Genomic DNA, 17014 nt, shown 5'->3' with positions numbered 1-17014 from the left:
GTTTTTCACACTTTTCACCATCTGACAGATTATGGTTTGCTTTCGTTTTGTCCTTACTTCTGCACAGTAGAATATCAGTTCTGTACAGGGAAGGTTTCAAAAAATTCATTTCATTCATTGTTCCTATCTCCAGTAGCTTGTGTGGTATACAGTAGTTACTCAGATGCATTGTTTAAATAAGCAGAAGGCATATAATTAAAATTGGTCAAATTGAAGACTTTTTTAGTAAATAAAATGTCTTAGTAAAGGGGATTATTTAGTTATACTGAGTCTCCCATGGCTTACTGCTGAGTAGAACCCTTGCATTGTAAAAATTCTAAAGCTTGAATGTACTTTTAACAGTAAATGATTGCTAACTCTCTGTGTGCCAACTAAGAAGATAAAATTAAACTAAAAATAAAATAGTCCTTACAGAAGAGCCATTTATACTTTAATTTTGCCTATTAATAGTAATCTTCACAGAAGTTCAGGAATCCAACAGTTGGCTCTTATAGGCAATTCTATGCCTGGATCTCGCACTGTTTTTCTAGACTGAGAGTTTGTTAATGTAAAAACTGAAAATTCTCCAAGATACTATACAGTCTTCTCTTGTCACACCTGAGGACACAAGAGCAAAGCCTTTCAAGTGCAGAATTCCTCCCTAAAAGTGTCAGAATTGAATTCTGAACTGATCTTTCTTCCTTAAGCAAGCCTTACGAGCACTTTGAGGACAGCCTGTTCCCATGAAAAACTATTTCTGTGTGTTGGTTAGTATCCACAGGAGCTGAAAGTTGGTGGTGGGGGTTACTGTTCCTTACCTGAAACTTGGAGCTACCTGAATGAAATGATAGTAAAACATTAGCAGTTTAAGTGGGTTTTCTTAGCCATTGACAATATCATACCCTTTATAAAAGAAAGTGCTATCCAGTTAGAGAAGTAAGATGAAAATTGCATTGTTATTTTGAGTATGCCTTTGCAGCTGCAATTATTTATTTAGCTAATAGCTTTGTTCCTGTTTTGTGATGTAGTACTAAATCTTATTTTCCAAATCAAAACCATAAAATACACTATACCCTAAATTTTTAAAAAGTAAAGTTGTTGCACTGGGTTGTAAATAAACAAGAAATACGATTGTGTCTTAGATTGCTTTTAATCAAATGGTGTCGTGAACTACATGTGGGTAGCACCATGGCTTTAAAAAAGAAAGGAGCTTAGAATAAAGTCTTTTAAAATTGCATATATTCTATGTGTAAAGGAGGTATTGCTAAGATAAGTTTATTTTTATTCTGGTTAAAATGATGATTTGTGGATGAAAAATAGAAATACTGGGTGTGTTTTTCCTTGCTCTATTCAATACTCCATTCATTTTGTTGTTGTTGTTTTGAGGTAGTATCTCGCTCTAGCCCAGGCTAGAATTCACTCTAGTCTCACGCTGCTGAATTCATAATGATCTCAACCTTCCAAGTGCTAGGATTAAAGGCATGCACTAACTAGCATGCCTGGAAACTCATTTCTTTTTGTTGGCATTATTTATTTTCATATGCCATTTTCTTCTAGAGAAAAATTATAGATACCTTTTATGATAGGTGAACTCTTGTTTTTGTTAGATTTGATTTTTTTTAAATTTAGTTTAAAGAATTTTTTTATTATATGGAAATATAGGGTGAACAGTTAGGCAAATTGATGCAAAAATGGTAATTTTCATGTGAAAAGTAACTGGAATTTGAAAAAACAGGCAATCTTAGTCACAAATAGAGCATAGTTTGGGTTCATAGTATCAAAATGTTACATGATTTCTAATATTAAAAGTTTTTTGTCTTGGGTTGGGGAGATGGTTCAGTGGTTAAAGGCACTCGCTTGCAAAGCTACATAGAACCCACATAGTAGCACATGATTCTGCAGTTTGTTTGCAGTGGCAGGAGGCCTTGGCATGTATGTACACACTCACACACATACACTTTTTCTCTCTGTCATAAAAGAAATATTTTAAGATAATTATTAAATTGTGCAATCTTGAATTCATGGTCCCCAGAAGGAAAAAAAAATTCCCACCACTATGAACACTAAAGTGTTTAGAGGACAAGGTGAAAGTCACCATCCTGAAAAGTTCAAACCCTGCTTTTCAGCGCTCTCACTTCCAGTTTAGTGTGCCTCCCTATACCTTGGGCATGAATATGCCTTTATACCCATTTGTTTCACTTGTTTTTTTTTTTTTTTTAATATTTATTTACTTATTTGAAAGAGGCAGCAAGAACAAGAAAGAGTGGGCATGCCAGAGCCTTCAGGTACTGGAAGTAAACTCCAGACGCGAGTGCCACTTTGTGCTTCTGGCTTATGTGGGTCCTGGGGAGTTGAACCTGGGTCCTTTGGCTTTGCAGGCAAGCAGCTTAATTGCTGAGCCATCTCTCTAGCCCTCACTTATTTTTTTTTTTATAAAGATAAATGGTTCTGTTTCATGTTATATCATTACAGTATGGACATATTTCTTTTGACGGTAGCGCTTTTAATTTTCCTCTTTGTAAAAAAATTTTTTTTTTTAATTTGAGAGGAAAAGGAGGCATAGAATGAGAGAATGAGGATGCCAGGGCCTCTAGCCCCTGCAAATGAATTCCAGATGTATGTGCCACATTGTGTATCTGGCTTAAGTGGGTACTGAGGAGTTGAACCTGGGTCCTTGCTTTGAAGGCAAGCACCTTTACCTGTAAGCCATCTCTCCAGCCCCATAATTGTCCTCTTAGTGATGGTGTTTCCAGTCTGTTTCAGATTCAAAAAAAGCAGTGACTACACTTAAATACATCTGAACTAATCAGTAATGAAAGATTTTTATAGACTGGTAGTGTTTTTGCAGTTTGGGTCTTAATTGTATTTTTTGTGGCAGTTATTTTTCCAAGTGTCACCAGGGCTATATGGATATTTTAAATAAGGTCAAATTTGTTGATCTTTCCTTTGTCATCGATGTTTGTGGATCTGATATTGCTAAACTCTTATTTCCACAGAGATAATTTAACTAGGAATGAGTGTCAGTTTTGATAATCAATTTTGTTATGTGTTTTATTAAAACACAAACTTTGTGGGGCTGAGAGATTGCTCATTGGTTAAAGGTGCTTGCTTACAAAGCCAGTAGGCCCAAGTTCAATTCCCTAGCCACGCATGTAAAGTTAGGAAGGTAGCCAGGTATGGTGGTGCATGCCTTTAATCCCTGTGCTTGGGAGGCAGAGGTAGGAGGATTGCTGAGAGATCGAGGCCACCCTGAGACTACATAGTGAAATCAAGTTCAGCCTAAGCAAGAATGAGACCCTGCCTCAAAAAGCCAACAGTAATAATAATAATAAAAATAAAAAATAAAATTAGGAAGGCATTCCACTGCAGCAGGAGATCCTAGCACAACCATATGCATGTACAATGTGGACCCTGGTTTTAGTCCCCTCCCACCACCATCCCTTGTCCTTCTTATAGCTCACCCTCCACTGAAGCCTCTCTTTGTTCCAACTAGTTACTCTTCTATTTTGTTATCTTTGTTTTTGACCTCCTCCATCATCCATGACATGTTGATGGGTTCTGATTATCAATTTTAAAGTTATAAAATAAATATATTCTGGTAAAACACTGAGATTGTTCTGTTATTTATGGAATGACTACCAAGGCTCATCATAATTCATTTTTTTTTGGTCTGGTAATAAGTGATGTACTGAATAACAAAAGTGCAATTCTAGACACATCCCCCTTTTTGCTTAAAAATTAAAATCAAAGGGGTTGGAGAGATGGCTTAGCAGTTAAGGCACTTGCCTGCAAAACCAAAGGACCCAGGTTCGATTCCCCAGGACCCATGTAAGCCAGATGCACAAGGGTGTCCACACATCTGTAGTTTGTTTGCAGGGGCTGGAGGCCCTGGCCTGCTCATTCTCTCCCTCTTTCAAATAAATAAAAACAAATAAAAGACCAGATTTTCTTTTTATTTATTTATATATTTTATTTGTGAGCAGAAAAAGTATATGGGTACTCTTGCTGCTGCAATCAAACTCCAGGTGTATGCATCACTTGGTGCATCTAGTTTTATGTGGGTACTGGGGAATCAACCCCAGACCAGCAGGATTTGCAAGTAAGCATCTTTTAACTGCTGAGCCATCTCTCCAGCCCTATTTGCAGATTCTCTAATTTTATGTGACTACTGCTGCTAGGAATTGCTATAAATTGCCAGGATGCCCAACAAATACACAAAAGCAAAACAGAACCCCCAAAATAACATGTCAGTCTTTATTAACTTAATGATAATTTTACATTTACACATATCAAAAGGTATTTCTCTGTGTATGTGTGGCATAGTGTTGCATTCACCCATGGGCGAAGGAGTCAAAGTCACCTTGACACTCAGTATTTGAAGCTCCTAATTTGGCTTTGTGTTCATTTATTTCTGCTTTTGACTTTCATATCCCACAACTTGGGCTTTTGAACTTAGGCTGATTTGTCATATCACCACTTATTTCCTATGGCAGTAGGGTATAATTTATTTCTCTGCTTCTTCCCTCTTCTAGGAGGAAACGTCTTCATAAGATGTATCATGATATATCTCATCTCCTTAGCTTACATCTGTCTCTTTCTCGCCTCTCTCCTTTCCTTCCCACACACTCCTTGATTAAGTACAGTTGGTAAAATGACAGTTTTTGCTGCCACACTACCTTTCCTGTTAGTGAGGAGAGATTTGTGAAATGGATTCTTCCTGATGATGAAAAATAATCTCATTTGGAAGAAACAGCCAAACAAAAAGAGCTTAGTGTGTTGTGTTTGGATTGTTTTTTGTGCTTTGGAGGTGTTTGGACTTAAATAAAGTTCAGCAAATTTTGATAAGTTTGGTAATAATAAGTCCGCTACATTATATTATAACTAAATTTCTTTAAGTGCATTTGCTAACCTACTACAAATACCCATTTCTAAAAACTTGAAATTTACGAAAGCACAAAGCACTGTGGTGCTCGTAACACTCTTCCATATGATTGTAGGTAACTAAATGACCATGGAATCTGGAGCAGAGAACCAGCAGAGTGGAGATGCAGCTGTAACAGAAGCGGAAAACCAACAAATGACAGTTCAAGCCCAGCCACAGATTGCCACATTAGCCCAGGTATAAAAATGGAGAGATTCTAAGCTGTGTCTCCTCAAAGAGCAGTATTTTTCCAAGAGAATTTAGTTTTTATAACGAAGATATATGTAGAGTGAACACAAATGTTCTTAGGATATCAAACTTCCTATTCAAGTTTAGTATTGGCCTATGTTTAGATATTATAGTATTCAGTAACATTAGTAAAATGCATCATTAAACTTTAATGATCCAAAAATAATTGCATGCTTAACTGAAGCTTAATTTAATTGGCCCTTTCAAGTAAGGCAAATCAAGCTTTGTTCATATCATATGGATTTATTTTAGGATCTGGAGGTACATAAATTTGAATGCCTGAGTTTATTTTTTGCTTATATTAAAAAGTAGGATATGCATACCTTAATTTTAAGAATGATAGCAATTTTATTTCATATATATATTGTAAATATTTATTGTTTATTTATTTGAGAGAGAGAGAGTCAGATAGAGAATTGGCACACCAAGGCCTCCAGCAGCTGCAAACAAATTCCAGACACATGTGCCACCTTGTGCATCTGGCTTATGTGGGTCCTGGAAAATCGAACCTGGGTGCTTTGGCTTTGCAGGGAAGTGCCTTAACTGCTAAGCCATCTCTCCAGGCCATCTTTCCTATATATTTAAGTATAATTACTCTCATTTTTAGTGATCTTAAATATCCTACCTTTTAGGGTATGTTTTCTTACACTTTTTGTTTGTACCTGTTTTTTCTTTTATGAGCAACTCTGTATTTGGATATGAGTGAAAACTGCTTAATATAAAAATCAAGTAGGAAATTCAAACCTGTGTGATTAGAATGTGATGTTTCCTCTTTAAGATGGAGGCTCCCAGGAGGAAACAATCATGGCAGAAATTTTGTATAGCTGCAGTTTCCTCAAGAGCTTTAAAAGCTCCTAGAGAAGTCACTGCATAAGAGTGAAGAAAGAGTTGGGAAATGCAGAGCTTGCCCCAGCTGGGTTGGCGGTAGAGGTTTTCTGGATGAGCTCAATGTGAACCACACACTGGAGTTCTCACAGGATCACAGTCAGGTGAAGGCAGCCCTGCATTTTTTCCTGAGCATAGGGGCTCCCCTGTAGTCCTCATGAGTAAGAGAAAGCCAAGTATACTTGGAGATCAGGGAATGTATTCAGATGATGCAGGGCTTAGTCAATGGAGGGTCATTATTTTATTTATTTGAGAGTGACAGAAGAAAAGGAAGTGGGGGGGGGAGGGAAGAGGAATGAGCGCTCCAGGGCATCTGAACTACAGACGCATGTGCCCCCTTGTGCATCTGGCTAATGTGGGTTCTGGGGAATCAAGCCTCGAACCGGGGTCCTTAGGCTTCATAGACAAGCACTTAACCGCTAAGCCATCTCCCCAGCCCAGGGTCATTATTTTTTTAACTTATTTTTATTTTTATTTATTTATTTGAAAAGCCATCTCTCCAGCCCAGGGTCATTATTTTTTAACTTATTTTTATTTTTATTTATTTATTTGAGAGAGAGAAATAGGCAGGTAGAGAGAAAGAGAGAGCATGAGCGTGCCAGGGGCTCTAGCTATTACAAAGGAAATTCAGATGTGTGTTACCCCCTTGTGCATCTGGCTTATGTGGGTCCTGGGGACTCAAACCTGAGTCCTTTGGCTTTGTAGGCAAGTGCCTTAACTGCTAAGCCATCTCTCCAGCCCAATGCAGGGTCATGATAATAAGCTCATAGAAATCTGAGCTCCTTGAAGTATTCAGCCCAGCAGGCATCCTGGTGGTAACAAATCAACATATCTTCTAATCAGGTCACAGTAATTTCTGTCCTGATTGTCCTCTGAGTTGGCTATAGAGTTAGTTATCTTGGGAATTCCTCTGATGCTAATGACTTTTTCTTACATTCTGCAGTTGACCCTGTAGGTTTTGGATCTTTAGAAAGAAAGACTAACTAGATGTAAAGAATTCTGGTAGCAGTCCCACTGAGGAGGGTCCTTAGTGGGATAGAAGCAGGGAAGAAAGGAATGGTACCAACACGTGATGTGTCCATGCCAGTTTCTATTTAATTGGAAAAAAAAATCTAGAATTCTGGTAAGAGGACTTCGGGTGGGTTCTTTGTTGCTCCTAGCTTGTTTTCTAGCATTGTTTTAAACCTTTGAAAAGACTATATTCATTTGTTTTGTATGGCTGCTATCATAATTATAAAATCTTTTTTTTTTTTAATTTTTATTTATTTATTTATTTGAGAGCGACAGACACAGAGAGAAAGACAGATAGAGGGAGAGAGAGAGAATGGGCGCGCCAGGGCTTCCAGCCGCTGCAAACGAACTCCAGACGCGTGCGCCCCCTTGTGCATCTGGCTAACGTGGGACCTGGGGAACCGAGCCTCGAACCGGGGTCCTTAGGCTTCACAGGCAAGCACTTAACCGCTAAGCCATCTCTCCAGCCCTATAAAATCTTTAATCTTAGTATTTCCAAATTTTTATAGTCATAGACAATAATTTGGATGAACTTCTTAAACTTTTTTTTTTTTTTTTTTTTTGAGGTAGGGTCTTGCTCTAGCCAAGGCTAACCTAGAATTCACTATGTAATCTCAGGATGGCCTCCAACTCATGGAAATCCTCCTATACCTCTGCCTCCTGAGTGCTGGGATTAAAGGTGTGTGCTTCCATGCCCGGCTTTAAACATTTTTTATTTGTGTGTGTGTGTGAGAGAGAGAGGATGAGCACTCCAGGGCTGATGCAAATGAACACCAAACACATGTGCCACTTTGTACACTTGGCTTACATGGGTCCTGGGGAATTGAACCTGGGTCCTTTGTCTTTGCAGCATGTGCTTAACTGCTAAACCATCTTTCCAGCCCTTTGGATGATTCAGTGGCCTTTTTACTTTTTTTTTTTAATGTAATTAAAAAACAAATTTAGACAGGGAGAGAGAGAATCCTCAGCCACTGCAATTAACTTCAGATGCTTGCGCCACCTACTGGGCATGTGCAACCTTGCACTTGCCTCACCTTGGTGTGTCTGGCTTACATGGGATCTGGAGAGTTAAATATGGGTCCTTAGGCTTTGCAGGCAAGCACATTCACCACTAAGCTATCTCTCTAGCCCCAGTGGCCCTTTTATCGTGGAAATCAGTACCTCCAGTTTTAGGAAATTTCTGTAAATTAGTTGGTGGGATTTTCTTGTTTATTTTTCCTTGTTTCTCTCTAGGATCCTTGTGATACAGATGTTATACCTCGGGGCTGTTTCTTTTTTTTTTATTTTATTTTCTCCTTTCTGTTTTCCATCTTTTTGTTCTCACGGTAATCCTCCTACCTCTGCCTCCCAAGTGCTGGGATTAAAGGTGTGCACCACCATGCCTGGCTATTTCTGCTGTATTTTTAAGAGTTCCCTGAGTAATTGTCTCTTTTTTGAGGTTAGGGGAGTCTCATTATAGCCCAGGCTGACCTGGAACTCTGTAGTCCCAGGCTGGCCTCAAACTCACAATAGTCCTCCTACCTCTGCCTCCCTAATGCTGGGATTAAAGGCATGCGTTACCACACCCGGCCTCCTTTGGTCTTTAATAACATCCTGTGTTTCATAAGGGCAACATATCCTCTTATCTATGAGGAATAGTTTTTGTGTTGTTTTCAGTTCCTTCTTCCTACATAGATTTTCTACCATGTAGCTCCTCAATCTTGTTTCCATTTGTTTTGGCCTGTGTCTTACTAGCCACTTTCCTCAAAGATTTGCTAATCTGTGTTTATCTACTCAGGACTAAAAAGTAGAGGAGGGGCTTGGAGCTAGATTGTAGTTTACAGGTGAAATATGGATTTAGCAGCCCAAGTAAGACCCTGGGTTTAATCAGCAACAGAAAATGATGGATGGGTGATTGACTAAGAAACAGTTTTAGAAGTTTTGTGGATGTGTTTGGGACCTAGCAGCTATGAACTGTGAACTTCACTGTGGGGTAGTTATGGTGGTTGTATTGCCAGTGTCTTTTAGATCTTCTTTGTAAAGTTAATCCAGTCTCCCTTCAGAGGTTGAAACATCTCAGGTTTATATGGAAAAGGCCTGGGGAGAGAAGCAGGCAGGAATTTAGTAGCAACATTCTGCAATGTTTGGTGCTGTGCATTTAAGACTCTTTATTTAGAGAGCATATACTTACTTGTCTCTCAGGATGTGTTAGATGGCTCTTCCATAGGGATTGGAAAGGACATTCATTTGGTTTTCTGAGAGAAAGATCACAAATTAAAGACATAGCCAGGCATGGTGGCACACGCCCTTTAATCCCAGCACTGGGGAGGCAGAAGTAGGAGGATCACTGTGAGTTTGAGGCCCCCCTGAGACTGAATCGTAAATTCCAGGTCAGCCTGAGCTAGAGTGAGACCCTACCTCAAAAAGCAACAACAACAACAAAAAAAAATTGGAGAAAAAAAATAAAATAAGTGAATTAAGTCTAGGGATATAGGCTCCATGATAAAATGCTTGCCTAGTACAAATGATGCCCTAGAGGCTTTTTTGTGTGTTTATGTTTCACAAGGTAGGCTATTGCTCTAGCCCAGGTTGATTTGGAATTCACTACTTTAGGCAGGCTTTGAACTCAAAGCAACCCTCCTTTCTCTGCTTCCCAAGTGCTGGCATTAAAGATTTGAACCACCATTCCTGGCAAGAGAGGCTTACTTTATATTATATTTTGTACTCATGTGTACTTTCTAAACTTACCATGCTAGAAGCTATGATGCAAGCTCATGTGGGTAGAAAAGGAATTATTCCATTTTGTTAGCTTGTTATGTTTACCTAAGAGATGCTGGGAAACCTGTAATTGCTTCAGTTATTAGAAGAGCTTTCCTCTGGAATTAGAAACTTAGCTTAGAATAACCGTAAGGCTGAGCCTTTAAAACTTACCAGGAAAGTCTGAGATTCCAGCTGCACAAACAAGGCACACTGGGGCTCTGATGTAGGTTGCCCAGGAGGTGCCTTTTTCAGATCCAGGTAAAACAAAAAGATAGTAAAGTGGCCAGAGAGGACATGATTAATAAAATGTTTCCTTAGCTTTCCAGAAGTAGAAGAGCCTAGTTTTAATATATGCACTAAAGACCTTGTTTTCAGTAATTGCCTGCTGAGTATGCCTGCCACTTGGAACGTCAGATTACTTCGCCACCATCTAGTACAACCCCAGCCACTTGAAACCTTGTATTTCTTGGATTTTCTATTTCTGTTAATGACATCGTTGCTCATTTTTGTGTCTCTGATTCTTTCACGTCTTCAGCTAATAATGAAGCCCTTCTTGGTCTGCCTCACTCATTCCTATCCTTACCACCTGCTACCCTATTTCTGGCCTCCATCATATCATCTTATTACTGCATAGGCTTTGTTATCGTCTCTCTGCCTGCAGTTTTTCTCCCCCTGTTGTATATCTAAAGTTCAGGCCTCACCATAATATCATGATATTCAGAAGTTCAAAAGCCCGTCAGTGGTTCCTCCAGTATTCATAGGATAAAATGCAAGTTTTGTTTTTGTTTTTGGAGGCAGAGTCTCAAAGTGACATGGTCTTACAATTCACTAGGTAGCCTATGATGGCCTTGAACTTTTAGCAGTACTCTTACCTCATTCTCCTGAGTGCTGGGATTATAGGTATGAGCCACCATAGCCAGTTAAAAATACAAGTTTTTTTTTTAATTAAAAAATTATTTATTTATTTGAGAGAGAGAGGTAGATAGATACTGCAAAAGAACTCTGGAGGCATGCGCCACCATATACATCTGGCTTACATGGGTACTAGGGAATCAAACATGGGTCCTTAGACTTTGCAGGCAAGCACCTTAAACCACTAAGCCATTTCTCCAGCCCTCTAGCCCATTTTTTTTTCCTTTTAATTTGAGAACAACAGACAGAGAAAGAGGGAGGCAGGGAGGGAGGGAAGGAGAGAGAGGGAGGGAGGGAAGGAGGGAGAGAGAGAGAGAAAGAAAGGAAGGAAGGACGGAAGAGAATGGGTGCGCCAGGGCCTCCAACCACTGCAAACGATCTCCAGATGCACGTGCCCCCTTGTGCATCTTGCCTTGTTTTTTGTTTTTTTTTTTTTTTTTTTTTTTGGTTTTTCAAGGTAGGGTCTCACTCTTGCCCAGGCTGACCTGGGATTCACTATGGAGTCTCAGGGTGGCCTCGAACCCACGGTGATCCTCCTACCTCTGCCTCCTGAGTGCTGGGATTAAAGATGTGCGCCACCACGCCCAGCTATTGCCCATTTTTTTTAATGTGATCTATACAGAGGTTTTTACGACTAGCTCATTTGACCTCTGGCTACTTCTGTTATTTATCTTTACCTATACCATTCATTGATAACTAGTGTCTGTCTTTTATCCTTTACACATATTTGCCCTTTCTTTGAGGTAAGAACCATTATCATTCTCATTTTTTTTAATATAGTTATTGTTCAGACATTGTTCCTGGTACTTGTTAACTGTTTTTACCAAATGAGCAAATAAAAGGCCTAGCCGGAATGTGTTAGAGGTTAGGAACAGTTAATATAAATACTACCTGCTAGACTTAAGGACCCTTAGAACTTGAATATTGATTCATTAAGCCAGCTGCCTTTGTGCCTTAGGAGAAGATGGGTTTCTCTTATATTTTTCATTTCTGCTCCTTTATTCATTCAAAATGAAAATAAATTCTTAGCATCATTTGTTAACCTGTTTTGTGTTATTTATGGATGGAAAAAATTGACAATTTCAATTACAATGCATGTAAATACTTTGTAGTTAATGAAAAGGTGTGCTTGTAATTGGTCTAAAACAGAAGAAAGCTATATGCTTTAAGATGTGTATGTGTCTTAAACTTAGTAGGTCATTTTTATCCAGGTTTGATAAACCAAGATTTTAGTTAGGACATGATTTACTTAACACAATTCTGAAGAATTTTTTTTTTTTCTTGCTGTAGCCCAGGCTGACCAGGAATTCACTCTAGTCTCATGGTGGCCTTGAACTCATGGTGTTCCTCCTACCTCTGCCTCCCAAGTGCTGGGATTAAAGGCATGTGCCACCATACCCAGCTTCTGAGATTTTGTGTGTGTGTGTGTGTGTGTGTGTGTGTGTGTGTGTGTGTGTATTAAGGCCAGTATGTCTGTTGTTGACCTAGGAGTAAATTAATCTCCCTGTACATAAATGTTTTATTTTTATTCATTTATTTGAGAGGAAGAGAGACAGGGAGAGAATGTGTGTGCCAGGGCCTCCAGCCACAGCAGATAAATTCCCAATGTTTATGCTACCTTGTACATCTGGCCTGCATGAGTCCTGGGGAATCGAACGTAGGTTCTTTGGTTTTATACACAGGTGCCCTAACCTCTTAAGACATCTCTCCAGCCCTCTACATTTTTGTTTAAAAATTGAGGTAATCCTTAGTGCTCAGTCTTCAGTTGTTTGAACACAAAATGAGAATTTGGCAGTAAAGCAGGTGGGAAGTATAAGCACCATTCAAATAAGATAAATATGAGTGGTGGTGTTCTGAGAATGACTGTTACATGCCTAGATGTTACATTCAAATACAGTAGTAGTGTTCTGAGAATGACTGTTACATGCTCAGATATTACATTCAAAGTAGTGTTCTGAGGATGACTGTTACATGCTCAGATGTTACATTCAAAGTAGCGTTCTGAGGATGACCGTTACATGCTCAGATGTTACATTCAAATAGAGTGGTAGTGTTCTGAGAATGACTGTTACATGCTCAGATGTTACATTCAGATAGAAGAGGGTAGTGTTCTGAGAATGACTGTTACATGCTCAGATGTTATATTCAGATGGAATGGTGGAATGGTAGTGTTCTGAGGATGACTGTTATATATGCTCAGATGTTCCATTCAAATGGCCTTATGATTTTTCCATTTGGTGGGAGTTGAAAAGCAGAGGGGAGGAGGATATATGGGATGGGATTTTTCTTTTTAAGGAATATTAAAACAAGCCAGGCATGGTGGTGCACCTCTTTTACCCCAGCACTTGGGAGGCAGAGGTAGGAGGATTGCCATGAGTTCGAGGCCACCCTGAGACTCCATAGTGAATTCCAGGTCAGCCTGGGTTAGAGTGAGACCCTACCTCGGAAAAAAAAAAAAAAAGAATATTAAAACATTGGTTTCTTTCACACTGGAGAAATACTTATCTAGTGAAAAGGTCATATTGTTGATTGTAAAATGTTATTTCATATTAAACCTGAGTTATCCCTTGGCAGTATCTGTGATGGTAATTTTTCTTCATGTTCAACACCATAGGTATCTATGCCAGCAGCTCATGCAACATCATCTGCTCCCACCGTAACTTTAGTACAACTGCCCAATGGGCAGACTGTTCAAGTGCATGGAGTTATTCAGGCGGCACAGCCATCAGTTATTCAGTCTCCACAAGTCCAGACAGTTCAGGTATGTGTATAAAAAGTTCTGCATATACTTCTACAAATTGTTTATAGTTTGTCTTCTTTCATTAGTTGTGAAAAAAAGACCACATCTAGTTTAGAACTAACTTCATAGTAAAGAAATGCTTTATCTGTATAGTTATTTTCTGTCTTTACACATGAATAAACCTAAAGAAAAGAAAGCTACAGAGGAAAAAATTTTTAAGGAGAATATTTAAGTACATGGAGTAAAAAGAAATGTTTGGGAAAGATTATAGAAGTGATATACCTCAATTAAGGAAAATTAAGATTCAAAAATAATAACTATAAATATTTTATAAACCTGTATTTAAATGGGTAAAAACTTGATAAGAAGTAATAACCTTACTTGAGAAATTATTTGCACTTAGAGATCACATAAACCTTTATAATATTGGTTGTGTTTAGGACTTTCGCTTAGAGTATGTAACTTTGAAACAATTGTGGTCAGAGGTGCATCTTAAGGATCAATTGATTATGCTACATATGTTATCTTATGCTTTGGAACAAAAGGAAATACAGGTACGCTAAACCTCTGAAGGTGACAACTCTACTTAAGTCTAGGGAATCAAGAACAGTATAGATTGTTGCAATTCAGCTGATTGAAGAAAAAAGACTGAACATTCATGCAAGTAGGCCATAACCCCAGCCTCCCATTTCATATTTTTTGCTTCACAGTCTTCCTGTAAGGACTTAAAAAGACTTTTCTCCGGAACACAGGTGAGTCCTAGGTCCTAGATTTGAAGATAACTATTTTTAGAAAGGAAGGTGAGAAATTATTCTTTATGTCTTTGTCCTTCTCTATGAACATGGGATTTCAAGGTTTGGATAAAAGCCTTAGAGGCCTTCTGAGTCTGGCATACTTACCTCTTAGTCTGTTGTTTAGTTCCCATATATGTTTTCCACCAATTGTAAGCCTAGGATTGCATGAACACTTCAAGAGAAAGAAAGCTCTACCTCCTGACGTATTATATTTACAATTAGGGAGTGAATACTAAATTGCTACAATAATACTCTTGTGTTGTTACCCAGAATACATATTTCTAAATTTTGATCTGGTAATCCTGGTTTTTTTCCTCTGAAACCAGATTAATAAGTCTGATTCCTTTTCTGTCAGACTGTGTATTTTTCTCCATACCCTTCCTATTATAAAATAGTTCCAGACTCAACTCCTATTTTTTCTTCAGTTTTTTATTATTTAATATGCCTTTGATTTCTCTTCATCATTCTTGGCTATTTCCTCCTAGATTGGAGCTGTTGTTTTCCTAGAGTGTGGTAGCCAGAACTGATTGATATTTATAAGTGAGAAAGACAGTCCCTTTTTCCTGGAAGCAGTTTATTAATGTCGCAAGAGGACATTGTTAAAATTTTGTTGGTTGTCTTATATTGAGTGATTTAGCTGGTGTTACTTCATTCTATCCTTGTGCTTTGGTTTGCATCAGCACTTACATAGGGGGCTAGAGGTAATGTTTTCATGTGAAATCTCAACTTGTATAAATTTTTCTAAGACCCTGAGAATGGACTTTGTTGACAAATAGAAAGAAGATAGTATCATCCAAATCAAAGCCTAAGAATTTCTGTGACATCACAATGATAAACAGTAGTCCTTTGACTCACTTTATTTCATTGATGTTATCTTACTATTCTCCATACTATCCCATTACTATTTCTGTACCCATACCCTTCTCTTGATCATAATGGAAAGAACTTGAGCTGCTAGTCAGGAGATATAGGTTCCAGGCCTAGTTTAAATAGGAATGAGTCAAATAATCTTGGCAGGTCAACCTTTTTTTTTTTTTCACTTAAAGAAAGGTTTTCTACTTTAAAAAATTATGTTATAAAATATATATATTATTATTATTTTGGATTATAAACCATGATATGTAATGGTTGATTATATTGATTAATCTCAGATTTTGGGCAACATAACTTAAACATAGCCTTAACTTTTGTAGAAGTATGAATTCATCTTTTCAAGAGTACATTTTACATAATGGTAAGCTGTACTTACAACTTACATATATATATATTTACAAAAGCAAAATTGAGCTGGGTGTGGTTGTGCATGCCTTTAATCCCAGCACTCGGGAGACAGAGGTCGGAAGATGGCCATGAGTTCGAGGACACCCTGAGGCTCCATAGTGAATTCCGGGTCAGCCTGGGCTAGAGTGAGACCCTACCTTGAAAAACAAAAAAACAAACAAAAGGCAAAATTGGACTACTTGAAACCTAGATTCTATAGAGGGTTATATATGCAGGCATGTATGTATACTGATTTTTTTTTCATTAAATGGCCTAAAGTGTGGAGAATCTATTAATCTTTAATAGTTACTTTAGCTGACTAGTAGTTATTAGAATTAATAACTGGCAAGTAGGATTTTGCACCAGAAGAACTAATAACAGGGAGTGAAACTGTCCCTTAAACACTTCTAAATGGCAGAATATTAGAATTATATAAAGAAGTTGCCAAAATATACAAGGTACATTTTTCTTAGTGGGAGAATAAGATACTAGGGTTTCCATTTATACATTTAATATAATAATAATAATAATAGAAACTAAGATATTCTAGTATTTTATAATATAGCTTGATTTTGGTATCCTAACTGTATTCTTGCATCAATGTATAAATCACAGATTCTGTAAAAATATAGAGAGTTACCTAGTGTATAACGGGTTGGCAGTGGCACCTTCACTTTTAATTAATTAATTTTGGCCACACTGCAGTGTAGTGCAGTCTAAATGTTCCAGACAGGACTTAAAATTTTTATTAGTTTAAAATATTATATCTAGTCCTTCAATAAATATTGATCACATGCTATGTACTAGTCATTATTCAAGGTGCCATGAAAAGCAGCAATGACATCTCTGTTCTCATGAAGATCACACTTGAGTGAAGAGAGAGACTATGAGAAAAATAAAATATGTCAGGTGAGATAAGTGCCAGAGAGATGAATAAAACAGGGAAAAGGGAAGAGAAAGATACCAAGGGAAGGGTGTTCTGATGTATATAAGATGATTGGGGAGCATTGAACAGACACCTGCAGCCAGTAAAGGCAACCACAGGTTTGGAAGTAAGAGTGCTTGGGATTCCTATATTCAGCAAGTGGCTGTTGGTTGTTCCAGTGCAGCCAGTGCGGAGAACAGTATCATTTCTTTACTTTGTGGTGTGTAGTCTCAGGGTATCTTTGAATTCACAGCGATCATCCTCCCTCTGCCTCCCAAGTGCTGGGATTAAATATGTGCGTCACTGTGCCCAACTATTTTTTTCTTTTTAGTCCTCACTCCCTGCTTCCCAGTATGATTTTTTTAAATATATATTTTTTATTTTTATTTATTTTTTTTGGATTTCCCCCCCCCCAAATCCATTTTTCTTCTTTAAATATGGCAAAGAAAGACACAGATAAAGAAGAGAAAGGGGCAGATACAGGGAATGGGCACACCAGGGGCTCCAGCACAGAGGAGCGCGAGTGCCCCCTCGTCCAACGGGCTTGCGTGCATCCTGGGGATTCGAACCCCGGGTCCTTTGGCTTCAGAGTCCGATGC

The 17014-nt window shown here is 38.3% G+C and overlaps 1 protein-coding gene across 6 annotated transcripts in view; it reads left to right on the top strand.

Annotated features, from left to right (window-relative positions):
• Positions 1–17014, top strand: part of Creb1 (cAMP responsive element binding protein 1) — a 77982-nt gene that overhangs the window by 22096 nt on the left and 38872 nt on the right. For 4 of the 6 annotated variants that reach the window (XM_045146812.1, XM_004653542.2, XR_006636745.1 and 1 more), the window contains exons 2-4: positions 4977–5098; positions 13311–13457; positions 14147–14188. In XM_045146812.1, the coding sequence (XP_045002747.1) occupies positions 4985–5098; positions 13311–13457; positions 14147–14188 (303 nt within the window). In that variant the 5' untranslated portion in view covers positions 4977–4984. The remainder of the gene's footprint in view (positions 1–4976; positions 5099–13310; positions 13458–14146; positions 14189–17014) is intronic. The other 2 variants (XM_045146813.1, XM_004653543.2) reach the window with 2 other exon arrangements.

This window comes from Jaculus jaculus, chromosome 4 (assembly GCF_020740685.1).
Source record: "Jaculus jaculus isolate mJacJac1 chromosome 4, mJacJac1.mat.Y.cur, whole genome shotgun sequence".
NCBI lineage: Eukaryota > Metazoa > Chordata > Mammalia > Rodentia > Dipodidae > Jaculus > Jaculus jaculus.
This window is presented reverse-complemented; position numbering and strand designations above follow the sequence as displayed.